The sequence below is a fragment of the Mesoplodon mirus genome (assembly GCF_964341445.2).
Source record: "Mesoplodon mirus genome assembly, chromosome: X".
Taxonomy (NCBI): domain Eukaryota; kingdom Metazoa; phylum Chordata; class Mammalia; order Artiodactyla; family Ziphiidae; genus Mesoplodon; species Mesoplodon mirus.
In genome coordinates this window covers 44,257,808-44,278,847 of record NC_138981.1, presented here as the reverse complement: position 1 = coordinate 44,278,847, position 21,040 = coordinate 44,257,808, and the positions used below count along the sequence as shown (strand labels likewise).

The window sequence follows — 21,040 nt, the reverse complement described above, 5'->3', positions numbered from 1 at the left end:
CTGGAGGTTGATGAAAGCCTCACTCCCATGTCTGGCACTTGGTCTAAGGGGCTTCAGCTGGCCTGGTTCTTCTCTGTTCCATGTGGCTTCTCATCCCTCAGTAATCTGAGTTTCTTCACACGAAGGTCTTGGAATTCCAAAGAGCAGCAAGAGAGGGTAAGACTTGAGGCAGGCTTTACACACTTCCCCAGCATCTTCTTGAATCTCTTTGTACATTGGCCAAAACAAGTCACATGGCCAAGCTCAGAGTCAAGGAGTAGAGAGAGAGCTCTACCTCTTAATAAGAAAAACAACAGAGTAATATTAAAAAGGGGAGTGCATAAAAGGATGGGAGAGATCTGTGGCTATTTTGCATTGTACCACAATGAAAGAAGATAAAAATACGATGTCATGGAAACCAGTATGAATGATAGGATTATATGTATGTGTTTGTGTAAAATTATATCAGCAGATGTGTGTATATATAAAACCATAATGACTTTAAAACTGTGGATTCACATAGGAAACATATTTGATAGACAATTACATTAAATCCAAAAAAAAATTTCAATTCAATTATTCCTCCCATTGTGAAATGTGTTCTGCTACAAATACTCTACAGAACTGAGAGCAGGTCTACACATTAAATATATGATTTTGTTGTCCTACCTTTTGTTTTGTTGCCACTTTAAATTGCTTAATATAACACAGTAAACATTACATTTATATAATTTTGCATACTCCATCTATAAAGAATTTGGTAATAACTTGCCTTATATAATACTTTGTACAGGAAGGCTTTTCCTAATGCCTCAAACTGACAGCATTTTCCCCGGTATGAATTCTATTATATTTTGTGAGGCTGTGAAAATATGGAAGTTCCCCTTCATTCAGTGCATTCTTAGAGGGTCTCTTCCGAATAATTTTTCTCATCTCAGGTGAAAGAGCCTGATGAATTCTTTTTATTATACAATGTATTCATATATGATCGGTCTTGGTTGAATTTTATAATACACACTTAGACCTGATTTCTGTGATAAGGTTTTCTCATTTTCAAGAAACAGGGTTACTTTCATGTATGAATATTGCGATGCATACTCAGAACTGATTTCTGAGTGAAGCCCTTTCCACAGTCACTACATTTATAGGGTTTCTCTCCAGTATGAATTGTCTGGTGTTTATTGAAATTTGACCTGTCAGTGAAGGCTTTCCCACATTCTGCACATATATATGGTTTCTCTCCTGTGTGAATTCGCTGATGTACTTTGAGATGTGGTTTCTTGGAGAAGGATTTCTCACAGTCAGAACATTTGTAAGGCTTCTCTGTAGTATGGATTCTCTGATGTGTAATTAACTCTGACTTCTGGATGAAGGCCCTCCCACAATCAGCACAGACATAGGGTTTCTCTCCAGTATGAATTGTCTGGTGTTTATTGAAATTTGACCTGTCTGTGAAGGCTTTTCCACATTCTGCACATATATAAGACTTCTCTCCAGTATGAGATTTCTGGTGAGTATTGAGATTTGACCTGTTGGTAAAGGCCTTCCCACAGTCAGTGCATATATAGGGTTTCTCTCCTGTGTGAATTCGCTTATGCATCTGGAGTTGTGACTTAGAAGGGAAAGATTTCCCACAGTCACTGCATTCATAAGGCTTCTCTCCAGTATGAATTCTTTGATGTGCAATCAAGTGTGCCTTTTGGATGAAGGCCTGCCCACATTCAGTACATATGTAGGATCTCTCTCCTGTATGAATTCTCTGATGCATTCTGAGCGTTGATTTTTGGGTAAAGGCTTTCCCACACTCACTGCACTTGTGGTGTCTCTCTCCAGTATGAATTTTCTGATGTACATTGAGGGCTGAGTTCAGGGAGAAGCCTTTTCCACATTCACTGCATTCATAAAGTTTTTCTCCAGTATGGGTTGTCTGATGCCTAAGTAGGGATGACACTTGGAAAAATGATTTTCCACATTCACTACATTTATAGGGTTTTTCTCTAGTATGAATTTTCTCATGCATAATTAATTCTGAATTTTGGATGAACGCCTTCCCACACTCAGAACATATATATAGTTTTTCATCTCTATGAACCCTCAAATATATACTGAGTAGTGGCTTCTGTGTAAAAACATTCACACATTTGCTAAGTTCATGAGGTTTTTCCAAAGTATGAATTCTTTGAGGTGCAAAGAGGTGTGACCTCTGGGTGAAGATCTTCCCAAGTTCAGTACACATATTTGCTTTCTCCCCAACAGGAAATTTCAGATTGTGACTGAGTGCTTGTTTGAGGCTGAAGGCTTTTCCACACTGATTGCTGTCACAGAATTTCACGCCTGTATGTGTATTTTCATGGTTAGTATAAGAAGAGCTCTGGGTGAAAACTTGACCATGTCCAATAATTTTATCAAAGTTCTTTGTTGCATTGTTTTTATTATGAATAGGTACATCTAAATTATACTTTAAACTCTTTCCAAATGAGTCACGTTTATGGGATCTTTTCTGTGAAGGAATACGATTTGGGCCTGGATGAACAAATTTTCCACTGTCTTTATATTCATAATCCCACTCTGTATTCAATATTTTCTTATTGATGAAAGCAGCATGACTCAGAGGTTTGTTCTGTTTTTCCTGATAGCTTTTTATCTGTTCAGCACCATGCCACAGTTCTTCTAAAATGGAATACAATGAATTATCTCTTGTATCTTCACCCTCCATTTCACTATGAAATGAAACTTTTCCAGAAATTCTTTTTTGTGAGGTCTTAATCCCAAACTTTCCATCTAAAAAGAGAATGAAAAAGTAAAATTGACACAAAGAATAGACGGCAGAAGATTAAAAGGTACACATAAATAAATCCAAATTGAACACAGGGAAACCAGTAAATTTGATGATGATGATGACGACAATGAGAGAAAATACATATATAGCACTTATTATGTGCCAAGCTCTTATATGACACGATGTTCCAGGCATTGTTCTAAGAAATATATACATATGAACTCATTTAATCCTTTCAAAAGCCCTATGAGGTATTTTCTATTATTATCCACCATTGTAGATAAGGAAAGTGAAGTTCAGAATGATTTTATATATATATATATATATATATATATATATATTCAGTATTGGAGACTGGAGTTCAGCTAAGCAATCTAGCTCTATTTTGGTAGGGGATATCAAGTAGGGTGAAGTGAAGATTAAACAGACAAGGGTTTTAAGGGGAAATTTCTGTGGAGAGCCTAGGCTTGAAGGGGTGACTCAGAGTCTAAGTCCTCATTAGCTTGGCTTGAAGGGGTGACTCAGAGTCTAAGTCCTCATTAGCTTTCAATTCTAAATCCTCACTTATCTCACTGATTCTTGCTTATTAGCAACAATATCAAATTAAGGTGATAAAAAACAGTTAAATTTGCTAAGACAGTAGATCCTAACAGTTCTCATCACGAGGAAAAATTTTTTTTCTTTTTTTTTTTTGCGGTACACGGGCCTCTCACTGCTGTGGCTTCTCCCGCTATGGAGCACAGGCTCTGGACGCGCAGGCTCAGCGGCCATGGCTCACGGGCCCAGCCACTCTGTGGCACGTGGGATCCTCCCGGACCGGGGCAAGAACCCATGTCCCCTGCATTGGCAAGCGGACTCTCAACCACTGCGCCACCAGGGAAGCCCTCTTTCTCTTTTTTGTATCTATATGATATGGACGTTAACTAAAATTACTCTGGCAATCATTTCACAATATATATATGTCCAGTCATTATGGTGTACACTTTAAGTTTATACAATGCTGTATGTCAATTATATCTCAATAAAACTGAAAAAATTAATTTATTCATGCCTATAGGAAAAATATTGTGATCACAGCCATCTTGACCTATACAAACAATAAATGGATGTCTATACTCCAACTCTCCATCCAGGTGTTATTGTTTTCTTGGAACAAAAATTATATATATTTAACAAGAAGTACAAAATCAGAGAGATGACACACCAACTGTGGTAGACTGAAAGCTACCCACTAGAATCTGTTTCATCATTCTTTTGCAATAACAGAGTAGTAGCCAGGCATATGGCTGCCCAGTCATATAACATTTCTCAACCTCCTTTGAAAATTGGTGTGGCCATGTGACAATGTTCTAAACAGAATGTGAGAGAAAATAACGGGTGCTACCTTCAAACCAGAGCATTGAAACAGTAGGCATGTTTTCTCTATACCTTCTTCTACCCTCTTGCTTACTAAAACCTGGACTTGACAGCAACATGGATTCAAACATGCAGATGCCACAAAGAATCCAAGAGACAGTGGAGTTGAGTAAAGGAAGGAACCTGGATTCATGAATAAGCAGGAGCAACTAGGTTTTCCAATGGCCTGTGATATTAGAGACTTTACATAAGAGAGAAATAAAATTCTGTATTTAAGTCACTGTACCTAATGCTCTCTTTACTACTGTGAATTACCTTTAACAAAATTAATATACTATTCTTGCCCAGAGTGGGAATCACAGATTGTTCCATTACCAGTACAGTTCATGAGACATATGCCAATCTCAATAATAATTGTAAAAGGAAGAATTACACACTATCTCACCAGCAAGAGTTTTTAGGTACTGAGAATGCTCTGAATAATCAAATCCAGTTTTCCCCTGTTAGTCATTTTGATACTTTACTCTGAACACATGTCCAATAAAAAATCTCATCCTCTTATTCTTTTTTTTATTTTTTAACATCTTTATTGGAGTATACTTGCTTTACAAGGGTGTGTTTGTTTCTGCTTTATAACAAAGTGAATCAGCTATACATAAACATATATCCCCATATCTCCTCCCTCTTGCGTCTCCCTCCCACCCTCCCTATCCCACCCCTCTATGTGGTCACAAAGCACCGAGCTGATCTCCCTGTGCTATGCGGCTGCTTCCCAGTAGCTATGTATTTTATATTTGGTAGTATATAAAAGTCCATGCCACTCTCTCACTTCATCCAAGCTTACCCTTCCCCCTACCCATGTCCTAAAGTCCATTCTCTACGTCTGTGTCTTTATTCCTGTCCTGTCCCTAGGTTCGTCAGAACCATTTTTTTTATTCCATATATATGTGTTACCATACGGTATTTGTTTTTCTCTTTCTGACTTGCTTCATTCTGTATGACACACTCTAGGTCCATCCACCTCACTACAAATAACTCAATTTTGTTTCTTTTTATGGCTGAGTAATATTCCATTGTATATATCTGCCACATCTTCTTTAACCATTCACCTGTCGATGGACACTCAGGTTGCTTCCATGTCCTGGCTATTGTAAATACAGCTGCAATGAACATTTTGGTACATGACTCTTTTTGAATTATGGTTTTCTCAGGGTATATGCCCAGTAGTGGGATTGCTGGGTCATATGGTAGTTCTATTTTTAGATTTTTAAGGAACCTCCATACTGTTCTGCATAGTGGCTGTATCAATTTACATTCCCACCAACAGTGCAAGAGTGTTCCCTTTTCTCCACACCCTCTCTAGCATTTATTGTTTCTAGATTTTTTGATGATGGCCATACTGACCAGTGTGAGATGATATCTCATTGTAGTTTTTTTTTTTTTTTTTTCGGTATGCGGGCCTCTCACTGTTGTGGCCTCTCCCGTTGTGGAGCACAGGCTCTGGATGCGTAGGCTCAGCGGCCATGGCTCACGGGCCCAGCCGCTCCGCGGCATATGGGATCCTCCCGGACCGGGGCACGAACCCGTATCCCCTGCATCGGCAGGCGGACTCTCAACCACTGCGCCACCAGGGAGGCCCTCATTGTAGTTTTGATTTCCATTTCTCTAATGATTGATGATGTTGAGTATTCTTTCATGTGTTTGTTGGCAATCTGTATATCTTCTTTGGAGAAAGGTCTACTTAGGTCTTCTGCCCATTTTTGGATTGGGTTGTTTGCTTTTTTGATATTGAGCTGCATGAGCTGCTTATAAATTTTGGAGATTAATTGTTTGTCAGTGGCTTCATTCGCAAATATTTTCTCCAATTCTGAGGGTTGTCTTTTGGTCTTGTTTATGGTTTCCTTTGCTGTGCAAAAGCTTTTAAGTTTCATTAGGTCCCATTTGTTTATTTTGTTTTTATTTCCATGTCTCTAGGAGGTGGGTCAAAAAGGATCTTGCTGTGATTTATGTCATAGTGTTCTGCCTATGTTTTCCTCTAAGAGTTTTAGAGTGTCTGGCCTTACATTTGGGTCTTTATTCCATTTTGAGTTTATTTTTGTATATGGTGTTAGGGAGTGTTCTAATTTCATTCTTTTGCATGTAGCTGTCCAGTTTTCCCAGCACCACTTATTGAAGAGGCTGTCTTTTCTCCATTGTATATCCTTGCCTCCTTTATCAAAGATAAGGTGACCCTATATGTGCGTGGGTTTATCTCTGGGCTTTCTATCCTGTTCCATTGATCTATATTTCTGTTTTTGTGCCAGTACCATACTGTCTTGATTACTGTAGCTTTTTAGTATAGACTGAAGTCAGGGAGCCTGATTTCTCCAGCTCCGTTTTTCTTTCTCAAGACTGCTTTGGCTATTTGGGGTCCTTTGTGTTTCCATACACATTGTGAACTTTTTTCTTCTAGTTCTGTGAAAAATGCCATTGGTAGTTTGATAGGGATTGCATTGATTGCTTTGGGTTATATAGTCATTTTCACAATGTTGATTCTTCCAACCTGAGAACATGGTATATCTCTCCATCTGTTTGTATCATCTTTAATTTCTTTCATCAGTGTCTTATAGTTTACTGCATGCAGGTCTTTTGTCTCCTTAGGTAGGTTTATTCCTAAGTATTTTATTCTTTTTGTTGCAGTGGTAAATGGGAGTGTTTCCTTAATTTCTCTTTCAGATTTTTCATCATTAGTGTATAGGAATGCAAGAGATTTCTGTGCATTAATTTTGCATCCTGCTACTTTACCAAATTCATTGATTAGCTCTAGTAGTTTTCTGGTAGAGTCTTTAGGATGCTCTATGTATAGTATCATGTCAACTGCAAACAGTGAGAGCTTTACTTCTTCTTTTCCAGTTTGGATTCCTTTTATTTCTATTTCTTCTCTGATTGCTGTGGCTAAAATTTCCAAAACTATGTTGAATAACAGTGGCGAGAGTGGGCAACCTTGTCTTGTTCCTGATCTTCGTGGAGATGGTTTCAGTTTTCACCATTGAGAACAATGTTGGCTGTGGGTTTGTCATATATGGGCTTTATTATATTGAGGAAAGTTCCCTCTGTGTCTACTTTCTGGGGAGTTTTTATCATAAATGGGTGATGAATTTTGTCAAAAGCTTTTACTGCATCTATTGAGATGATCATATGGTTTTTCTCCTTCAATTTGTTCACGTTTTATCATATTGATTGATTTGCATATACTGAAGAATCCTTGCATTCCTGGGATAAACCCCACTTGATCATGGTGTACGATCCTTTTAATGTGCTGTTGGATTCTGTTTGCTAGTATTTTGTTGAGGATTTTTGCATCTATGTTCATCAGTGATATTGGCCTGCAGTTTTCTTTCTTTGTGACATCCTTGCCTGGTTTTGGTATCAACGTGATGGTGGCCTCGTAGAATGAGTTTGGGAGTGTTCCTCCCTCTGCTACATTTTGGAAGAGTTTGAGAAGGATAGGTGTTAGCTCTTCTCTACGTGTTTGATAGAATTTGCCTGTGAAGCCATCTGGTCCTGGGCTTTTGTTTGTTGGAAGATTTTTAATTACAGTCTCAATTTCAGTGCTTGTGATTGGTCTGTTTACATTTTCTATTTCTTCCTGCTTCAGTCTCAGAAGGTTGTGCTTTTCTAAGAATTTGTCCATTTCTTCCAGGTTGTCCATTTTATTGGCATAGAGTTGCTTGTAGTAATCTCTCATGATCCTTTGTATTTCTGCAGTGTCAGTTGTTACTTCTCCTTTTTCAAGACTATTGATTTGAGTCTTCTCCCTTTTTTTCTTGATGAGTCTAACGGTTTATCAATTTTGTTTATCTTCTCAAAGAACCAGCTTTTAGTTTTATTGATCTTTGCTATTGTTTCCTTCATTTCTTTTTCATTTATTTCTGATCTGATCTTTATGATTTCTTTCCTTCTGCTAACTTTGGGGCGTTTTTGTTCTTCTTTCTCTAATTGCTTTAGGTGTAAGGTTAGGTTGTTTATTTGAGATGTTTTTTGTTTCTTGAGTTAGGATTGCATTGCTATAAATTTCCCTCTTAGAACTGCTTTTGCTGCATTCCATAGGTTTTGGGCTGTCATGTTTTCATTGTCATTTGTTTCTAGGTATTTTTTTGATTTCCTCTTTGATTTCTTCAGTGATCTCTTGGTTATTTAGTAATGTATTGTTTAGCCTCCATGTGTTTGTAATTCTTACAGATTTTTTCCTTGTAATTGATATCTAATCTCATAGTGTTGTGGTCAGAAAAGATACTTGTTATGATATCAATTTTCTTAAATTTACCAAGGCTTGGCTTGTGACTCAAGGCACGATATACCCTGGAGAATGTTCCATGTGCACTGGAGAAGAAAGTGTATTGTTGTTTTTGGATGGAATGTCCTATAAATATCAATTAAGTCCATCTTGTTTAATGTATCATTTAAGGCTTGTGTTTCCTTATTTATTTTCATTTTGGATGATCTGTCCATTGGTGAAAGTGGGGTGTTAAAGTCCCCTACTATGATTGTATTACTGTCGATTTCTCCTTTTATGGCTGTTAGCATTTGCCTTCTGTACTGAGGTGCTCGTATGTTGGGTGCATAAATATTTACGATTGTTCTATCTTCTTCTTGGTTTGATCCCTTGATCATTATGTAGTGTCCTTCTTTATCTCTTGTAATAGTCTTTATTTTAAAGTTTATTTTGTCTGATATGAGAATTGCTACTCCAGCTTTCTTTTGGTTTCCATTTGTATGGAATATCTTTTTCCATCCCCTTACTTTCAGTCTGTATGTGTCCCTAGGTCTGAAGTGGGTCTCTTGTAGACAGCATATATATGGGTCTTGTTTTTGTATCCATTCAGCCAATCTGTGTCTTTTGGTTGGAGCATTTAATCCATTTACATTTAAGGTAGTTACTGATATGTATGTTCCTATTACCATTTTCTTAATTGTTTTGGGTTTGTTATTGTAGGTCTTTTCCTTCTCTTGTGTTTCCTGCCTAGAGAAGTTCCTTTAGCATTTGTTGTAAAGCTGGTTTGGTGGTGCTGAATTCTCGTAACTTTTGCTTGTGTGTAAAGGTTTTAATTTCTCCATCGAATCTGAATGAGATCCTTGCTGGGTAGAGTAATCTTGGTTGTAATTTTTTCCCTTTCATCACTTTAAATATGTTCTGACACTCCCTTCTGGCTTGCAGAGTTTCTGCTGAAAGATCAGCTGTTAACCTTATGGGGATTCCTTTGTATGTTACTTGTTTTACCCTTGCTGCGTTTAATATTTTTTCTTTGTATTTAGTTTTTGGTAGTTTGATTAATATGTGTCTTGGCGTGTTTCTCCTTGGATTTATCCTCTATGGGACTCTCTGTGCTTCCTGAAATTGATTGACTATTTCCTTTCCTGTATTAGGGAATTTTTCAACTATAATCTCTTCAAATATTTTCTCAGTCCCTTTCTTTTTCTCTTCTTCTTCTGGGACCCCTATAATTTGAATGTTGGTGTGTTTAATGTTGTCCCAGAGGTCTCTGAGACTGTCCTCAATTCTTTTCATTCTTTTTTCTTTATTCTGCTGTGTGGTAGTTATTTCCATTATTTTATCTTCCCAGTCACTTATCCGTTCTTCTGCCTCAGTTATTCTGCTATTGATTCCTTCTAGAGAAATTTTAATGTCATTTATTGTGTTGTTCATCATTGTTTGTTTGATCTTTAGTTCTTCTAGGTCCTTGTTAAACGTTTCTTGTATTTTCTCCATTCTATTTCCAAGATTTTGGATCACTGTGACTATCATTACTCTGAATTCTTTTCCAGGTAGACTGCCTATTTCCTGTTCATTTGTTTGGTCTGGTGGGTTTTTACTTTGCTCCTTCATCTGCTGTGTGTTTCTCTTCTTATTTTGCTTAACTTACTGTGTTTGGCGTCTCCTTTTCACAGGCTGCATGTTCGTAGTTCCCGTTGTTTTCGGTGTGTGCCCCCAGTGGCTAAGGTTGTTTCAGTGGGTTGTGTAGGCTTCCTGGTGGAGGGGACTGGTGCTTGTGTTCTGGTGGATGAGCCTGGATCTTGTCTTTCTGGTGGGCAGGACCCTGTCCAGTGGTGTGTTTTGGGGTGTCTGTGACCTTATTATGATTTTAGGCAGCCTCTGTGCTAATGGGTGCTGTTGTGTTCCTGTGTTGCTAGTTTTTGGCATAGGGTGTCCAGCAGTGTAGCTTGCTTGTTGTTGAGTGGAGCTGGGTCTTGGCGTTGAGATGGAGATCTCTGGGAGAGCTTACGCCATTTGATATTACGTGGAGCTGGGAGGTCTCTGGTGGACCAATGTCCTGAACTCGGCTCTCCCACCACAGTGGCACAGGACTGACACCCGGCCGGAGCACCAAGACCCTGTCAGCCAAATGGCTCGGAAGAAAAGAGAGAAAAAAAAAAGGAAGAACGAAAGAAAAAAATAAAATAAAGTTATTAAAATAAAAAAATTTTTAAAGTATTAAAAATTAAAAAAAAATAAAAAGTAATAAAAAAAGAAAGAAAGAAGAGAGCAACCAAACCAAAAAACAAATCCACCAATGATAACAAGTGCTAAAAACTATAGTTAAAAAAAAAAACAAAAAAAAAAACCCAGACAGAACCCTAGGACAAATGGAAAAGCAAAGCTATACAGCCAAAATCACACAAAGAAGCATACACATACACACTCGCAAGGGAATTTTCGCAAGGGAAAAAGGAAAAAATAAAATATCTTTTGGGAAGTCTGAGGTCTTCTGGCAGCATTCAGTAGGTGTTCTGTAGGAGTTGTTCCACATGTAGATGTATTTCTGATGTATTTGTGGGGAGGAAGGTGATCTCCACGTCTTACTCCTTCGCCATCTTGAAGGCCTCTCCCTCCTCTTATTCTTTCTTTTTTTTTTTGCGCAGTATGCGGGCCTCTCACTGTTGTGGTCTCTCCCATTGTGGAGCACAGGCTCCGGACGCGCAGGCTCAGCGGCCATGGCTCACGGGCCCAGCCGCTCCGCGGCATGTGGGATCTTCCTGGACCGGGGCATGAACCCGTGTCCCCTGCATCGGCAGGCAGACTCTCAACCACTGCACCACCAGGGAAGCATCCTCCTCTTATTCTTAAGTTGCATTTTATTCTCACACATTTGGCTTTACTTTATTTGGAAGTTATTAAGCCCTGGATTCCTAGGCTTGGTTTTAGAGGTGGCTTCACTTCTCACTTTACTTAACACTTAAATGTATATATAATGTCTAACATAAATAGAACTTAACTTCTAACCCCCTGCTGTATTGGACAGTATTTAGATCACCAGCACCAATATTCATCATAAAAAATTTGCTCCTGCAATAAAAAGCTTCTCTACACCTTTCCTGAGTCCATATATTCAATGAACAGTACATAAATGGAGAGTCATTAGTCTAGAAAGAACTGTACATGCAAGCTGGCATTCTCTTTGCCACTCAAAAAGATGCCTCGGGCCTCCCTGGTGGCGCAGTGGTTGAGAGTCCGCCTGCCGATGCAGGGGATACGGGTTCGTGCCCCGGTCTGGGAGGATCCCATATGCCGCGGAGCGGCTGGGCCCGTGAGCCATGGCCGCTGGGCCTGCGCGTCCGGAGCCTGTGCTCCGCAACGGGAGAGGCCACAACAGTGAGAGGCCCGCATACCGCAAAAAAAAAAAAAAAAAAAAGATGCCTCACAAAAGTTCAGTTTATTCCCAAATAAAAGGACATGTTCATATCCTCTTCCTCCATTCCTGCTTAGCATCTTCTTTTGTGCCATTTAAAAATGTATGTATGCTTCATCAAATAGTTTGAGTCTTTTATTTTGAAAATTAATCTAATCATATTGCTAGTGAGACTTTTTTCTGAACCTCAGAAGCAGACACCCTATGTGCTATTCATTTTGCTAATCATTTTAATAGACTTCTAATAGCAGCCAAAATAAATAAATGTTTTAAAAATAGAAACACAATGCATAGACAGTAAACTTTTAAATATTTGATTCCATTATCTTTACTTTTCAATTACAGTCTATGTTCCGTTGAATTCCTCTCAGTAGAACTTTTAAAAACCCTTCTGAAATAGAGCAAAGTACTCATATTCTTGTCCCCCACAAATTTGATTAGTTAATATTGGTATTTTCTTTGTGCTTAGCATTTGGATAATGAAAATAAGATACAGGCTCTTATTTTCAGGGACTTTCAAAATTACTAGGGGCAGAAGCATCTGAGTGATGGGGGAACAGAAATGGAAAAGAACAATTACTTTGGAGTAGGTAAGGGGAGTTTCATGGAATAGACGATAACCTGAGATGAAACAAAATGAAAGTGCCTATTGCCTAGATAGGCAAAGCACAAAATAATAAAGAGTCTAGATGCAGAGACAAGCTTCATATTTGGTAGGCATTAAAGACAAGGTGAAAATCTGAGGAAAGCATGAATTAAGGAAACTGCACAGATACAACTTTTATTGGAAATAAATGGCCATGTTGTAGGTGGCACTGAGAGAAGAGCTATTGGTCATGTATTATATAACATGGAGTAACTGACACAGGGAACTATATTCAATGTCCTGTGATAAACTATAACAGAAAAGAATATGAAAAAGTATATATGTATAACTGAATCACTGTTTTGTATAGCATAAATTAACACAATGTTGTAATCAACTATGCTTCAATAAAATAAATTTTAAAAATAAAATCACTTGGACTGCAAAAAATTAATATTTAATATTAATAGCTGTACTTCATAAAGCTAATGGCAAAGAGAAATGCAGTGTCTCAGGTAATGAAATCTATCAGTGGCATTTAAGATGAACTAGAAACAAGAATGGAAGCTGCAAATCCCATTAGGAACAGAGTAATCCAAGCATAAGAAGATACAGACTTGCTCTAGGTGATGATACTAGGAGTTAAGATGAGAGGATATCTAAATAGTATTCTTTTAAAGAGAAAAAAAAGGAATTGCAGAGTAATGAGTAGGAGAAGATAGCTAAGAGGGAAGAAACAAGAAACAGCAGAATCTGACAAAGTTTGGAATGTTGAAGATTCCTGATTTGGGCAATGATAATGCCAATTCCTCACATACTAAGTAAGGATGAATAAAGTAGAATATTCTGTGGGAATTGTCTAATATGTAGGTAAGTGTGGTACTAAAGCCCAGTTATAATATAGCAACTAGTGGTGCCAATATGGAAGTCATAAGAATACAAATAAAAAGCTTAAGTGTTCAGAATGGAAGGATCTTTTGAATTAATTACTACGGGAACAAATATCCAGAAGACAGTAAACAACATCCATAGCCAGTGGCATCTCAGTGGGGGGAAAAGGCTCAATGGAAAAGGAAGTGAGCAAATTAGGTACAAGTCAAAAATAGAAAAAACTATATGGTTAGACAAGATAAAATAATAGGAACAAGAAATTCACAGGAGAGGAAACCCAAATGGATAACAGATATTAAAAAGGGGAAAAAACCCCACAATACCACTTTACATCCATTAGATTGGCCACAAAATAAGAAATCTGGATAATGCCAAGTACTGGCATAGATGTGGTGAAATGGGCACACTTGTGTACAGCATGTATACTCCAATGATCAAGCAATACCATTCCTATATAAATATCACCAAGGAATAATCTCACAGGCTCATTAGATGATCTGCATAAGAAATTCTTCATTTATTGAGGTATAATTTCTATACAGTAAAGTGCAGATGTTAAATGTAGAACTCATGAGTTTTTTCATATTATACCCCATGTAACCACCACCTAGATGAAAATATATTTTAATTATCCCAGGAAGTTTCCTTGTGGTCCTTCCCAGTCAATTACTGACCTCCAGAGGTGACCACCATTCTGACCATGATGATACCTTTGGAAGAAGAGTAATTTTTTATTCTAATATAGTTCAATTTACTATCAAATGAGGTGGAAAATGTTATTTTTTGTTTTTGTTGTTCTCCAAAGGAACTTGTACGATACTGGTATTATTTCTTTAAACGACAGGAAGAACTCACCAATGGAGAGAGGTTTTAAATTCTAGGTTAAACTTCTTTAATAGATAAAAAGACTACTAAAATTTTTCTCTTTCTGTTTGTGACATTTCTTATAACTTGTGTTTTTCTAGGACTGTGTCCATTTCATCTCAGTTATCAAATTTGTTAGCATAAAGTTCATCATAATATCTTCTTAATATCCAGTGATACAATCCCCCCTGGTCACCAGAACCAGGTGCTCCAGGGGCATCCTCTGTGTGGGCTGCATGTACTCACCTGTTGTGGTTGGGCCATGATTGCTGTGAGCATGCTGGAGGGTGGAATGGCCCCCTGGAGCAGGAGCCACTTTGGGGGGGGCACTGGGGCCAGCTGAGGCTCCCCACTGGGTGGAGTGGGGTGGGTCCTTAGAGGAACACTGTTGCATGGTGTTAGTGAGGCTAATGGAGAGTGGGAGAGTGACAGAAATGGTACCTGCCAGCACCAGGCCAGCTAGGTGGAAGGAGAGTAAAAAAAACGCACTAGCACTTCTGTCCCTAGAGGAAGTTCCACTAGATCCCTGCCCCTCTGGCACATGCTCTAAAATTAGTCAGTGAATCTCATTCTCGTATAACCCAGGTACTTTCAAGCTGCTGCCTCTGCAATGGGACTCAGAGAGAGTAAGTCTGTATGTGACCCCTTCAAGAGTGGAGTCTTAGTTTCTGACAGCCCTCCAGCTTTCCCAGATGTAAGCCCCACTGGTTTTCAAAACCAGATGTTGGGGGACTTGTCTTCCTAGTGCAGGTATCCTGGGCTGGGGAGTGCAACGTGGGGCTTGGACCCCTCACTTTTCAAGGGGGACCTCTGCAGTTATGATACCTTCTTGCTTGTGGGTCATCACACTGGGTGTGTGGGTTCTGAATAGAATGTGTCTCTGCCCCTCCTACATATCTCAATGTGGCCTTTTCTTTATATCCTTAGTTGTGGAAAATTTGTTCTGCTAGTCTTCATGTCATTCTCAGAGATAGTTAGTTGTTCTCTGTGAGCTGTAATTTAAGTGTGTTTGTGGGAGGAGATGAACTCAGGATTTTCCTACTCTGCCATCTTGATATAAAGCAATAAATTTCTATCTGGGTGGTACTTCAGCTTCATCCCACAAGTTCTGATGTGTCATATCTTTTTTTTTTTTTGCGGTACGCGGGCCTCTCACTGTTGTGGCCTCTCCCGTTGCGGAGCACAGGCTCCAGATGCGCAGGCTCAGCGGCCATGGCTCACGGGCCCAGCTGTTCCGTGGCATGTGGGATCTTCCCGGACCGGGGCAAGAACCCGTGTCCCCTGCATCGGCAGGCGGACTCTCAACCACTGCGCCACCAGGGAAGCCCTGATGTGTCATATCTTCATTATCATTCTGCTCAAAATATTTTCTAATTCCACTGTGGTTTTTTTCTTTGACTTATGAGCTATGTGTATATATGCTGCTTACTTTCTAAACATTTGGATATGTTTTAATTGTCTCTCTGTTCAGAGTTTTGATTTATTTCAATGGTAACTAGAGAACATATAATGTATGATTTCAATCCTTTGAAATTTGTTGCAATTAGCTTTATGTCCCAAAATAGGGTCTATTTTGGTCAGTGTGCCACATGCACTTGAAAAGAATGTGTAATCTACAGTTGTGGGATGGAGTGGCCTATGTATGTCAGTTAGGTCATACTGGTTTATCATGTTCAAATCCTCTACATCTTTACAGATTCTTTTGTCTGTAAACAGACAAAAATCAATTACTGAGATAGGTATGTCAAAATCTCCAACTATGATTGTGTATTTTATCTTTCCTTTTAGTATAATCCATATTTTCTTTATATATTTTGAGGCTATGTTATTAAGTGCATACAAATTTATATTTTTGTAATCCTGTTGAATTGAAATTTTATCAATTTCAGAGAAAGAGGGCACATTACTGAAGATACAACAGACATTAAAATGGTAATACAGGAATATTATGAAACAACTGAATGTCAAATATTGACAACTTAGATAAAATGCACAAACTCCTTGAAAGAAAAATTATCAAAATAAGAAGAAATAGAAAATGTGAACATCCCTATATCTATTAAAGAAACTGAATTTGAAATTAAAGATAATCCCACAAAGAAAACTTCAGACCCAGATGAGTTCACTGGTAAATTTTATCATATATTTAAGGAAAAATTATAAAATTTAAAGCAATCTTATACAAAATCACCAAACAGAGGAGTGAACATTGAAAAATCCTAGCAAATACAGCAATTTTACACAAACTCTTCCAGAAGACAGAGCAGGCATGGAATTTCAACTCATTTTATGAGGTTAGCATTAACATGATATTGAAATCAAAGATGCTATAAGTGAAAAAATTCCCCCCAAACTAAAGATTAATATCTCTCAGAAACATAGAGATAAAAATCCTTACCAAATACTAGCAAACTGAATCAAGAAATACATGAAAGAAGATAATACATCATGATCAAGTAAGTTTTATCCTGGGAATGCAAGGTCAGTTTAACATCTGAAAATCAGTGAAATTCATCACATTACCAGAATAAAAAGTTCATCTCAATAAATGCAGAAAAAGCATTTGGAAAATCTCATATCCATTCATGTTAAAAACTCTTCAAACTGGGAATAAAAATAAATTACCACAAATTAATTAAGGAAAACCACAGCTAATACACTTAATGCTGAAAGACTGAAAGCCTTTGCCTTCAGATTGGGAACAAGATAAAATAAAAATAAAGGGCATGCAGACTAAAAAGGAAATGATAAAAAGACATAATAATGGATACAGAAAATTTTAAGGAATTTACAAAAAGATTCACTAGAATTAATGAGTGAATTTATTAGCAAGGTCTCAGAATACAGGGTAAATGTACAAGGATCAATTGTAAGAGTTCCACTTCTAGTATGGAGAAGTAACCTCCTAAACAAAAATTCTTCTACAGACAGTAACTGTAAGCTCTAGAAAAACAAAACAAAACATGTATTGGTAGAGTGAATAAAAGCAAGCAGATTTTGGAGAGAAGTCAGAAGTTAGAGGAAGTCTGAACAGAGATCTGAGTTGCTATCCACCTTAGGTGAGACAGCAACTCCGATTTGAGTATAACCTGGTTAATTGCCTACTATGAAAAAACACAGAACAGTGTAACAGAATATAGTGTTACTATAACATAACACTGATAATGTTCAAGATACAATCCAAAATTACTCAATATATGATGACCTAGAAAAATGTTCTTTTGGTCACTCTCCAGTGTCTTCAGTAGTTTTTAAAATATATTTGCCAGAATTAACAGTTTTGATCTGTTAGATGGGTTGATCCAATAGAAACAATTCAGTCCTACTATGGCTCGTGTTAATTTTTGTATATGGTGTGAGGTTTGGGTCAAGGTTTTTTCCTTCCATTTGATACTAATATCCATTTGTTCAAGTGCAATTTGTTCAAAACATGTTCCTTTCTCCCACTGAATTGTATTTGCACCTTTCTCAAAACTCAGTTGTCCACATACGTGTGGGTCTATTTTTGGACTCTCTTTGGTTCCATTTATATATCTATTTGTCCTGACATCAATACTACACTGTCTGAATTACTGTAGCTTTATAGTAAATCTGAACATTAGGTAGTGTAAATCTTTCATACTTTTTCTTCTTTCTCAAGACTGTGTTGGCTATTCTAGGTCCTTTGTATATCCATATAAACTTTAAAATCTCCTTGTCAGTTTTTATCCCCTATAATTACAAATAATTGATTGAACAAGTAGAATATAATTCCATAAAGCAACAGATCTCAACAACACACACAACCAACTTTAAATCTATATATAGAGAGATTTTATATATATATATATATATATATATATATATATATATATATAATATTAGTACACAACACCCATCAACAGCTAAATATATTCTTTTCTCAGACCACGACAGAATTAAATTAGACAACATAAAGGAAACAGACAAATTCCTTAAAAAATACAACTTACTATGTATGACAAAAGATGAAACAGAAAATCTGAATAGCCCTATGTCTATTAAAGAAATTGAATTTGTTATTAAAACTTTCTCATCAAGAGAATTCCAAGCCCGATGGTATCACTGGTGAATTCCATGAAACAGTAAAAAAAGAAGTAACAATCTTACACAAACTATTTCAGAAAATAGAGAAGGGAAAACTTCACAACTCATTTTTTTTTGTGGCCAGCGTAACCCTAATACTGAAACCTGACAAAGATATTGCAAAAAAAGAGAAAACTAGAAACCAATTTCACTCATGAAAAATGCCAATATTTTTTTAAAAATCAGTAAATAGAATCCAACAATGCATTGATATAATAAGGGTAATAAATCAAAATCAACTAGTATTTATCTCAAAAATGCAAGGTCAATTTAACATTTGAAAATCAATAAATAAATTCACATATTAACAAAATAAAAGTGATCATATGATCACTCTAATAAGATGAAGAAAAGGACTTGACAAAATACTACATGTAACCATGATAAGAGAAAACCTCTTCAATAAGCTAGGATTAGAAAGAACTTACATAACCTGATAAAGGGCAGCTTCAAAACACCTACAGCTAACATCATACTTCATGGTACGAACTTTCTGCCCCAAATGTCAGAACAAGGCAAGCATGCCCATGCTCAACACTTCTATTCAACATCGAACTAAAGGTCTTAGACTGTGAAATAAAGAAAGGAAAAGAAATAAAAATCATGAGATTGGAAAGGAAGAAGTAAAAGTGCCCTTAAAGTGATGATGATTACTTACATGAAAAACCCCAAGGAACCTACAAGAAAACTAATAGGTGGATTTAGAAATGCCTCAGGATACAAAGTCAACGTACAAAAATAAATCACTAGCAATTTATACTAGCAATGAACAACCTGAAAATAAAAAAAAACAATGTCATTTATAATTGTATCAAAAAACATTAAATACTTAGGGATAAATTTAATGGAGGATACATAAAACGTCTAAACAGAAAGCTATAAAACATTGCTGAAAGAAATCAAAGATCTAAATAGATGTAGAAAGTTGCCATATTCATGGATTAGAAGGCTCAATATTATTAAGATGTCAGTTCTCCTAAAATTGATCTACAGAATTAATACCAAAATCCCAGCAAGCTTTTTCAAAAAAATTACAAACTGATTATAAAATTTATATGGCAATGCAAATGACCTAGAAGAGCCAAAGTAATTTTTTTTAAAAGCCAAGCTGGAGAACTTACCCTACCTGACTTCAAGACTCATTATAAAAGCTACAGTAATTAAGTATGGGTCTGGCAAAAGGACAGTGTATTAACTATATTTTCTTATTTTCTGTGTTCTTGATGCTCTGGCATCTGATGCCTTGCTGATCCTGGAGAGACTGCCCCTCCCAGGGCTAGTTATTTCCTAGAGGCAGTAAATGACTTCCCTGTAACGATACCTTTCATATGCAAAACAACCAATCCAGAGCCCATATCCACCAATTATCTCCTTCATCACGATCTCACAGGTTGAGCCACTAGCCCCATGCCCAAATCACCTCAGGGCTGGGTACCAGGCAACTAAGGACAGTCTCTACACCCCAGAGCCCGCTGAAATTACTCAAACTAGCTAATTCTAAACCTCCCCAGCCTGATTACTCTGGCTCACCCATTATTTCCATGAAAATCACAATAAAGTCTCTTGCCCATGCTTCCTCCTCACAACTTCTACCTCCTGATGGACCCTGGTGCTCCCTGGTGTGACCCTACGTGGTGTGGCATGCCTCCTCCTCTTGAGAACTGTGAGTTACAAACTATTTTCAATGGCAGTTGTCTCTGGATCTGTTGACCTCACCATACCTAAATAATAATAAAACCTTCATTTTAAAACAGAAAGACATATAGATCAATTGAACAGAATAGAGAATCCAGAAATAGGTTCACATATATGAAATCAATTGATCTTAATAAATGTGCCTAGGAAATTCAGTGGGAAAAAAGTCTCTTCAACAAATGGTTCTAGAACAACTGAATATTGTATTGAAAAAAATGAACATCAATCCTTACATTAAACACACAAAATGGATCATAGACCTAAACTGAAAAAGCTAAAATAATAAAACTTATAGAAGAAAATATGAGAAAATCTTTGTGACCTTGTAGTAGGCAAAGATTTCTTAAACAGATCACAAAAAATACTAAAAGTTTGAAAAAGATGATAAATTAGACTCCATCAAAATTAAAACATTTGCCTTTTGATAGGCACAAGTAAGAAAATAAAATTGCAAGGCACAAACGGACTCACAGACTTAGAGAATGAACTTATGGTTACCAGTGGGGGGAAGGGTGGAGGGAAGGGATAGTTAGGGAGTTTGGGATTGACATGTATACGCTGCTATATTTAAAAAGGATAACCAACAGGGACCTACTGTATAGCACAGGGAACTCTGCTCAATGTTATGTGGCAGCCTAGATGGGAGGGGAGGCTGGGGGAGAATGGATACATGTATATGTATGGTTGAGTCACTTTGCTGTGCACCTGAAACTATCACAGCATTGTTAATCGGCTATACTCCAATATAAAATAAAAGTTTAAAAAAATATTTTAAAAAATTGCAAGGCACAGATTGGATCAAAGTATCAGTGATACATATATCTGGTTTAGGAGTTGTATCGAGCAAATATAAACAACTCTTAAAACTCAATAAAAAGAAGACAAACAACCCAATAAAAAATGGAAAAGATATTTGAATAGACAACTCACAAAAAATGTACAAATGGTCAATAAGCATATGAAAAGATACTTAACATCACTACTCATCAGAGGAATGCAACTTAAACTCATAATGATGTACCATTACACATCCACTATAATAGCAAAGATTAAAGACACTGACGATAGCAAGTGTTGGTGAGGATTTGGAGCAACAGAAATTCTCATGTATTGCTGTTA

At 37.2% G+C, this 21,040-nt stretch overlaps 1 protein-coding gene across 4 annotated transcripts in view; it reads right to left on the bottom strand.

Annotated features, from left to right (window-relative positions):
- Positions 1–566: 566 nt before the first annotated feature.
- Positions 567–21,040, bottom strand: part of ZNF81 (zinc finger protein 81) — a 71,601-nt gene continuing 51,127 nt past the window's right edge. For 2 of the 4 annotated variants that reach the window (XM_082609533.1, XM_082609534.1), the window contains exon 5: positions 567–2,760. In XM_082609533.1, coding sequence (XP_082465659.1) covers positions 1,052–2,760 — 1,709 coding nt within the window. In that variant the 3' untranslated portion in view covers positions 567–1,051. Of the gene's footprint in view, positions 2,761–16,955; positions 17,066–19,358; positions 19,965–21,040 lie in introns of those variants that run through there. The other 2 variants (XM_082609535.1, XM_082609536.1) reach the window with 2 other exon arrangements.